This window comes from Indicator indicator, chromosome 3, assembly GCF_027791375.1.
Source record: "Indicator indicator isolate 239-I01 chromosome 3, UM_Iind_1.1, whole genome shotgun sequence".
Classification (NCBI taxonomy): domain Eukaryota; kingdom Metazoa; phylum Chordata; class Aves; order Piciformes; family Indicatoridae; genus Indicator; species Indicator indicator.
In genome coordinates this window covers 7317575-7327165 of record NC_072012.1, presented here as the reverse complement: position 1 = coordinate 7327165, position 9591 = coordinate 7317575, and the positions used below count along the sequence as shown (strand labels likewise).

The following is a 9591-nucleotide window of genomic DNA, read 5'->3' as shown; positions in this document are numbered from 1 at the left end:
TTCTTTGCAAACGACCCAAATTTGAAAGAGTGGAGTGATAAAAGCATAAGGGACTGTGCAGAGCACTGTTGTGTATAGTCTTTGGACTGAAAGACACTGCACACTCTGCTTTGACAAACTGTCTAGTCTGTAGATCATTTCCCCCCTAATTTGTTCTTGATAAAAGCTTTGCAAGTTTTAATTTTCAATTGTGCTAGATTTTAAGATTTTGTGTATTGTCTTGTGACTTATTTTTCCAGGGGCTTTTAGAAGAAATGCTGTCAGTGCACCTCCCCCCCCCCAAAAAAAAAAAAACACCCAAACCAAACAACCATAATTCTCAGGGTTTTATGAGAGAAACAAAAGCAAGAGATAAAATTGGCTGGCAGAGAAGCAGCAAATCAGATTTTACCTTCTGCATGAAGCAGCAGCAAAAATACTCTGGATCTTTTACAATGGTCACCTGGGAAAACATCCTGGACTCAATATTAGGGAGTATATTTGACAAAACATTTAAAAACAACACTTTACCTGACCCACACAGAAATGCCCTAAACTTCTGTTATATCACCTTCAGTGAACAGTAGCAGCCCTATCTGCCTTGTGGAAACTCTTGAATGGCATGCTCTGTGCCTTGCTCAGCCAACAGCACATTGCTTCAACCATAGTTAGCTGACCACTGGGGCTGAAACTAGAGGAGGTATCTGGCAGGATGCAAAAGGCATTTTGTGGGATGGATGTTGTGATTGATGCTAGTACACAGAAAGTACTGTGCTAAAGGTACTTTAAAACAACAGACAAATTTAATCCTTGGTGTGTGCACCACAGTAAGTGAACTCAACAGGTCTACCCCCTGTCCCATGGGAAAGTGCAGCCTTGTTTCTATGAGGCTCTCGACTCTCACTGCAGTGATACCTCTTTGCTGCTATGCTGTCCCTGCATTGTTTTAGCAACATCTTAAAGTGCTAACTGGTTAAGGAAACTCCCTTGCTCAGACCTTATTAATGCTCACTTTGCTTTTTAGACACAAAACACCTGTAATGGAAAAACAAGAGTGAATTTTAGCAAATGCAGCTGGATGTTGACATTGTTGTGGGAGTTACTTCTGTGCTTGTGGTCATTTCCTCTTGGTTTGTTTCATTAATCGAAATTATTAGATGGGACTTCAATGGCATATCACTATCAAATGTCTTGTAGCTTCTGAAAAGATTTCAGCAGACACAGTAGGAAAAAATGGAGCTTTTGCTTCAGCTCTAAAGATGGTAGCACTGCCCTCGAGGAGCCTGCCGTTCCCCTGGTGCTTTCACTGTTGCTGCTGCTGAAACAGCTGTTGAAATTTACTGCAGCTATTTTCTGCCTGAGATATTTCTCCTCTATTCAGAAAGAAATCAAACTGGGACATTGCTGTTTCCTCATTGTTCATAAGGGAGAAGTGTTGAGGGAACAGTAGTGCTTTTTTAACAACCTCTCAGGTTTGTGCTTCTGCTCAGCTGTTCTGAGGAAGCTAAGCCATCAAAAGCTTCATCTTAATTTGCAGGTGAAATTTTCTGCCTCCGATACCCGAGAGAATCCACTTTTTGTTGGAAACTTCTCCTTAGTTTGGTCTGGCTGCAACTCAAGGACTCGCTTTCTGGAGAAGGATGTATAGCTGGGTGGCAGTGCTGAGACGTCCCTACTTTCCTATCATTCCTTAGATCCATTGAGGATTATCACCGGAATAGTCCATGGTTTTGGTGGCGGGTGTACATTCCGATTTGGCCTTCTAAGGTAGCTGCAACAATGTGGAAGTTGCAGTCCTTTTTTTTTCCCCTTGTTGGGGGCAGGGGCAGTCTCTTCACAAAGAGGGGTGTGCCATGAGGGCTGCACATTGACTTCTCAGTGGCACTGTTGCAATGGTTTGCAAATAAAGACTGACCCCTGCTAGGGGTCAATGTATCAGGAGATCCCACAGCCCAAGAGAGGTGAAGCTGCTGCTGCCTCATGTCCAGACAGTTGTGAGGCTGAAGAGCAGGCACTGGCACAATAAGCACACCTATACACCACATGTATATAGCCGACCACACACACAGATCAGAGAGACACTCCAGATGCCCACATGAACAGAGGCAGCACCACCTGCTCTGGGAGTTGCTCAGACAAGGTGCTGGTTCCTCCAGAGTTCTTGATCTCGGATCCTGCCTGTCATTGTGGTCCTGTGCTCCTCTATGCTTGGGCAGATGGGCCTTAGATGGGCTGATGGCCATCTTGATGGGCCTCGGGGTAGCCTGGCAGGTTATACTTGGACCCTCCCCTCCTGGCATTGTTCCTCTGAGCTTTTTATGCATATGCAGATGAGCTTTGTCACATAACCTTAGAATCTCAACATGTGCTGTGGTTTCTAATGGGGCTCTGTGGGCACTGTGGCAGCATGAAGAAGCCAAGATGCTTTTTTGAAGATGACCTAAAGGTGTAGTTCAAGCCTGCCAGCTTGAAGGAGAGTTCAGCATGCAGCTCTTCCATAGCACTGTGTTGAGGCTCATTGTCTGTTGTATTCTCTATCAATGTCTTTTATTTCTCTTCCCTTCAGATCATGATGGTTGTCTTGGGAGAGCAGGCTCGGACAGGAGTGAGAAATCTCAGGATGCCTAACTGCCTACTAAAACTGACCAAGGTGGTGCTGAGCCACAAGCTCAAGGCTCTCTTTATCCTTGCCTTTAAGTTCATATCCTTTGCCTCCATCATATTGTACTGGAGAACCGCAGAGGACTCTGAGAACAGAGGCCACGTCCACAGCTTACCTGTTGAAATCCACTGTGCTCACACTGTGCCTTCTCCTCCCAGCACCATTGCTGGTGGGCCCCTTCCTTCCCCAGGGAATGTGTTTTTTGTGGAAACCTCGGAGCAAACTAACCCAAGTTACCTGTTCATGTGCTCTGTGGAGTCAGCAGCCCGAACACACCCTGGGACAAGGGTAGTGGTGCTCATGAAAGGCTTGGCAACTAGGAATGTCTCATCACCCAACCACTGGGGCTTCTCATTGCTGAGCTGCTTCCCCAACGTGGAAATCCGGCCCCTGGACTTGCCAGGGCTTTTCTCTGGAACACCTCTGGCAAAGTGGTACTCGCAGGCTCAGCGGCACTGGGAGCCTTATTTCTTACCTGTCCTGTCTGACGCCTGCAGAATCGCCATCATGTGGAAATTTGGTGGCATCTACTTGGACACAGACTTCATTGTACTTAAGAACTTACAGAACCTCACCAATGTGCTTGGTACCCAGTCCAAATACCTACTGAACGGGGCCTTTCTGTCCTTTAAGCCCAAACACAAGTTCATAGAGCTCTGCATGAAGGACTTTGTGGAGAACTACAACAGCTGGATCTGGGGGCACCAGGGCCCACAACTCCTGACACGTGTCTTCAAGAAATGGTGCTCCATCAGGAGCCTGCTGAACGCTACAAGCTGCAAAGGAGTGAGTGCTCTGCCCCGTGAAGCTTTTTATCCCATTCGGTGGCAGGACTGGAAGAAATACTTTGAAGTGGTCAGCTCCTCGGAGCTTCATCACCTCTTTAATAACACCTATGCAGTGCATGTATGGAACAAGAAGAGCCAAGGAACAAGGCTAGAGGTCACATCCCAGTCATTGCTGGCTCAGCTCCATTTTAATTTCTGCCCTGCCACATACGATATCATGAAGAAGGACTCTGAACAGCAGTGACCAAAAGATCACCTAAAAAAGTGGTGGCTTGAAGCCTGCAACTCTTCAACTGTTCCATTACAAATGTACCTTATTTTGAAGTGATGTGGTGAGAGTTGAGGATGAAAGCCATTTGTAGGGTGCAGATGAAGTCTGTAGCTTCAGCTGATGTCTGTGCAGCTCTTTCTCTTGACTTTAACTGCCTACCAGCATTTTGCTTCTCTGCAGGACTTTTCTTCTGCTCTGCTTGGTCAGGTAGAGAAATCTGAAGAGGGGAGCAAGGGCTGGGCCACTCGTGGCAGCCTCCATTAGCCTTTCAGAGGAGTAAGGCTTCTTTCTATGGCTGTAAACCTGCAAAAGGCCTCTATAGCACTGCCTATCTCATGGCTGATTCTTAGCATTTCTGAAGTTCAGTCCTCACAGAAACAAAAGGATGGGAGAGCAAAAACAGGCACTAAGAAGGAAGTTAAGGATGTTCTAGAGGCAATGTCCTGAGAAAAATGTGAAGGAGAAGAAAAAAAGAAAAAAGTGCTAAAGCATCTTCATTTTCTCTTTTCGTTATGTTCTCTTCTGAAGCCTTTGGTGGAGGAGGCTTTCACATGTCTGGTTTGAGCAGGGAGCAGGATGCTCTGTTTGAATGTCATAGATCTAAAAATGTGGAAATTTGGTGTGAATCAGAACGTGAGGCCAGCTCATCATTTAGAAAGAGCTCTTGCACAGCAATGATTTATTTTATATCAGTGGCAAATGAAGACCCTGTGATGAACAGGAGTGCTCATCCAAATCATGCTTTAAATTGAACCTGGCACAGGAAGAGCCAAACTATCTTTTGTACTGAGTTTGTCTCTGTGACTGCTTTTAAGATGTATCAGAATTTTCAGCACTTGGACAGATCCTAAGGGAAAGGCAGGATATTTCTGGAGTTACAGAGAGCTAGGTAGGGAACATGTACTGTCTAAATTCAAGTCCATTTACGAGTCATGTATGGTGGACCTCATCAAATATCCTGAAGTACTCTTGCACTTCACTGTCCAGGACCACAAATCTCTGAGAAGTCTTGAGGCTGTGGAAAACTTTCCTCTCTGAGCATCTTCCTGAATTGCAGTGGGGAAAGTTACGGTGTCCCTCACAAGATGCTGTGCCTTTGAGGGTTTCTGCTGCAAAGGCAACTGTGGGAGAAAACTTGCCTCTTACCTTCATGACCAAAAGGATAATCTTACAGTTCTTGTCAGAAAACAGTGGAGAGAGAACAGGGAGAAACAAGAATAAGGTCGAGACCATCAGCATTATTACATCTGGTCCCTACCACACTATAAAGGGGCTTACTGGGGCACCTGAGCTTGGTACTATGATAGGGTTAATACAGGTTAGCAGAGCATTGACTATCCCAGCTCCTGCACCACTAGGAGATTGTGATCTCTCTGTAAAAGCTTTGCTGCTTCCAGTGTGCCTCCTCTTGCTACACCTAGGAATAGCGGTGGAGTGGTGCAACAGCCCTTTCAATGACCACAGGTTGGTCAGATCTTCAGTGTCACCTAGTACCTGTCATATGGTGCTTCCTGCAAGCCCTCTGAGTGTGACTCAAATCTATCTAGACGGGCAGTTGCCTGAGGCCTCTTCTGCTTCCCAGGTCAACCATAAGCAATGTGGAAATTGCTCGGTTAAGCCCAAGCAACGATCAAAAGCCTGGACATACAACACTTCTCTGTTTATCTCAGGTGTATTTATCTTTTTGGTGTTGAAAATGAGACAAATTGCTCATCACTTTGACAGGACAGTTCCTTGTCCTTCAGAGAATGTAGCTGTGGAAGCTTAAAGAAAATGTACGCCTTTTGCTTGATTTTTTTTTTTCTGTTTGTTTTGTTTTAACTGCTGAGTGTTCATCAGAGGCAAGTGCTGCTTTGACTGAAAGCTACCTGCCTGTGAGTTGAGCAGGGCGTGATGTCTGTGCACAAGTATCCACTTTGGAATGAAGGTGCAGGAAGCACCCTTCTAGTGGCTGGCCACACATGCATGCATGTATCTAGTGCTGCCCTTTTGTCCTCCCCAGTTTTATGCTACATCCTGGAGGAATTCAGGATTTCGAAGGTCTGCAGTTCTCACAACCCTGAACATCTTTTAAGAGCAAAGACTTTACGGGAAACAGCATATTTTCTTGTAAGCATTCTTCAGCATGCTAAGTGGTATAAATTGGATGCTGTCGCACTCTCTGCTCTCACTCTCACTGCTCTGTGGGTTTTTTCATTGCTTTCTTTAGAAGGAGCCTCAAAATTGTCATCCCTGTCTGAGAGTGTGGTCAGTGTGGTTGGTGATCCCAAAGGCATAACAGGGGACTCTACTGTGGCAATACCATGAACTGGTTGTGGGAGCATTTGGGACCCACTGCCACAACTGTATGTCTTGATGCACCACTGCTTATTCTAGGAAAGTGCCTTTTTGGATAAGTGGAGTGGTTTTGTTGTTGTTTTTATCCCCTCCCTGCAGAGTCAATCTGAGGTTTGGTAAGAAATGAATCAACCCAAAGCAGCCTTCAGCCTTTTTCTTTCTGTCTTGTGAAAGAAAATTAAATAGTTTTTACTATTATTTCGCTCTGCCAGGATGTTCCATTTTGTTCTGTGAAGTAAGTCTGAGCAATTTGTTAGTTACCAAGCAGAAGAGCGTTTAAAAAGTTGTGTCCTGAAGCAAGTCACTAAAATTAGGAGTGTGGAATGAACATGTTGAGACATGTTGAAGATAAGCACATGTGGAAAGAAGGTTCTGCAGGCTAGGACAACATGCCATCTTTGGGATGTGAGTGGAGGTAACAGAGAAAAGCACAACATATGGAACTGATTCCTAATCCAACCAGGTATCACCTGAAATATATCTGAATCAAGGCATTTTAGTTTCACTCTAAAGGTCTGCATGTTAGGGTGTAGGAAACTCCATGAGAAATTGTGTTGCTTCTACCTGAAAGAAGGTTGTAGTGAGGTGGAGATCAGTCTCTTCTCCTAAGTAACTAGCAATAGGAAGAGAGGAAGTGACCTCAGGTTGCACCAGGGGAGGCTTAGGTTGGATTAGGAAAAATTTATTTGCTGGAAAAACGCATTGGGACAGGCTGCCTGGGGAGGTGGAGGAGTCACCATCCCTGCAGGTATTCAGAAAACATGTAGGCATGGCACTTCAGAACATGGTAGTGTTGGGTTGGTGGTTGCATTTGATGTTCTTAGAGGTCTTTTTCAACCTTTATGATTCTATGATTTTTTTTCCCTGGGTGATGGGCTACAGCCTCCCTTAATCGTGACAGTGTCAGCACTCTTGTAGTGCAAAGCTTGTACTGCAACCATTCAGAGCCTGATCTAAAGACCCTGGAGTCCAGAGGAGCATTTTGAGAGGCTATTGAAGGACTGGTGGGGGTCTGGTGTATAGTGGAGTTTCATTGTGACCCCTTGAGTCAAGAGTCAGTGGAACGGTTTTCCTTTGAGATGCAAAATAGTTGCCAGTGCTTTCTTCATTGCTGATATGCAGTCAAGGATGATGGAAAGTGATGAGAAGGAACTAGCTGCTTCTTGCCTTGTCTCCTTTTTCCTTGAGCTCATGAAGGTTAATTGCTAAATAGATGTGCAGTACATCAAAGGAGAGAAGCAGATTTGGACAGCACAACAGAGGAGGAGTAAGAAAGGATCAGGAGGGTAATCCTGGACCTGATCTCCTGGTCAGAGACTGAATGATTATTATTTTCTGTCCTAGCTGACAGTTTCCATAATAGTCTCATAGACATACTGATGAAATGTAGACTACATAAACACAGTGAGGTGGCTGAACTTCCGGACCTGAAGGACTGTGGTGAGTGACACAAAGTCCATGTTACTAGTGGTACACTCCAAAGATCTGTGCTGGGGCCAGTACCTCAATGTCCTTCTTGTAGTGAGGGTCTCCCAAGCTGGCTCAGGAGTTAGTGCCTGCATGCACTGCTCTGGTGCACCAGTGCACTATCTCTAAGCTTGCTCAGCAAGCATCTTACACTGTGGCTGCAGCTTAGAGTGCTGGTACCATTAGAAAAACTCTGTTCTGAATGGTATATGCCACCATTCTCAAACAGCAGGTCTCTGTGTGCACAATAATCCTGCCAAGGGGTTAAGTCTGAGAAAATTACAGCTCCTACTAATTTTTCTTCACAGATGATAAAGCTGCTGAGCAAGCTTACCTAACTGAAATTGAGCATGCCTGGTTTTTTCAGAAGCAATTACAGTTCTATCTTCATTCCTTCAACAAATTTCCTACTCTAAGTGTAATAGCGTTACTGACCTTTTCCCACTAATCTTATTGATTATTATATTTAGGGATTGTGAAGCTGAGTTGAAGCTTAATGATGATGATGATGCATGCCATAGCTGGCTGTGTGATTTTCTGTTTGGAGCCATTACTTACGTACCTCATTGGTTCTCTGTTGCAAATAATGGTGTCTGTGTAGTTTCTTCTAGATAATTTCATTGAGATGCCATCACATATATATATATATATATATATATATATAATCATAGAATTGTCAGGGTTGGAAGGGACCTCAAGGATCATCTAGTTCCAAGCCCCCTGCCATGAGCAGGGACACTTTCCACTAGATCAGGTTGCCCAGAGCAACTTCCAGCCTGGCCTTAAAAAATTCCAGAGATGGGGGTTCCACCACCTCTCTGGGCAACTTGTTCCAGTGTCTCACCACCCTCATGGTAAAGAACTTCTTCCTAACATCTAATCTAAATGTACTCTAGATTCTATGATTCTAAGTTAGTGAGCTGAAAGGACTCAGCATGGGATTCAGTGAGTACAAGAGCTGCCTTCACTAGACACAGGATTGTGTGGCTCAGAGAAGTGAAGGGGAGCAGAGAAAAAGGGTGCTCCCCATTATGCCAGCTGTTTGATCAGCTTAATGTAGTTTATCTGGGAAAATGGCAGGAAAGTGTGCTTTTCACTTGAGTCCAGTGATGTTTTTCTTAGTTTAAAGCTAGTCTTTGAACTATCAGAGGATAAATAAGGCAGGTTTTGTAGGGGGAAAGGAAAAGGGACAATCCTAAGAGTGGGCAGTCACTCAGAAAACACTCTGTCAAGGTTGTGGGCAGGCAGGTGTTCTTTGGAAAGCTGACTCTGTTATCAGCTATGTTTAAGCAAAATCTGATTTGGGGACTAGAAATAAGCACTTCAAGTCTGAAAGCCTTGACTGAGAGAAGCCATTCTAATCTTGCTGATCTATATACAGTTATTATTTCACAATAGAAGGGAAATGATAATAGAGATAAAAAAATTATAGGTAGGGAAGAAAAAAAATCCACGATATATGCTTCTCTGCTTACAGCTGAGATTGCTATTTGGGACCTTGCAAATATTAGGAGGCATTATAAACAGGAAATGCTTCACAAAGGCAGCAGTTTGCATGCACAAGTGGAAGCAAATGGTGGCAGGTCCTGTTATGGGCAGGTATCCACTTCTGTGCCTGCAAATTACAGTGCAGGGCTTCTTGGCATCCAGGTACCTTTCTCCTTACTCTGGGTTGTGTGCGCATTTTGACTCTAAAGGTGTGCAAGGGGGAAAAGTTAAGGGTTGAGAAGTTCGTTTGATGTAACAGTGAATCTATCCAGCCGCGCCCGCCAGCCATTTCCAGTTGCGCCGCCTCAGGGCCCCGCTACTCGAGCACGTAAGTGCCCGCAGCAATCCGCCAGCGCGCACGCTAGCCGAAAGCACGGGTGCAGCGCTTCTCCCACCACGCTCCCAGCACCGCTGCACGGGTAGCGGCTCCGCCGCCACTTCACGGGGCGAGGCGCCCGGCGGGCAGGCCCCGACCGTGGGGCGGCCGGGATGGGCCGCAGGCAGCGGGGGAGCCAGGCAATGGCTGCCGTGGAGCTGGCTCGGCGCTAATTGGCGGGATGCGCAGTGACGTTGTGGGTGGTGCGGTGCTGTCGCTTGTG

The 9591-nt window shown here is 45.5% G+C and overlaps 1 protein-coding gene across 1 annotated transcript; it reads left to right on the top strand.

Moving 5' to 3' along the window:
• Positions 1 to 2527: 2527 nt before the first annotated feature.
• Positions 2528 to 3673, top strand: A4GALT (alpha 1,4-galactosyltransferase (P blood group)). Its single transcript, XM_054399845.1, has one exon. It carries the CDS (start codon positions 2549 to 2551, stop codon positions 3671 to 3673), a length of 1125 nt encoding a protein of 374 aa, XP_054255820.1. The 5' UTR covers positions 2528 to 2548.
• Positions 3674 to 9591: the final 5918 nt, after the last annotated feature.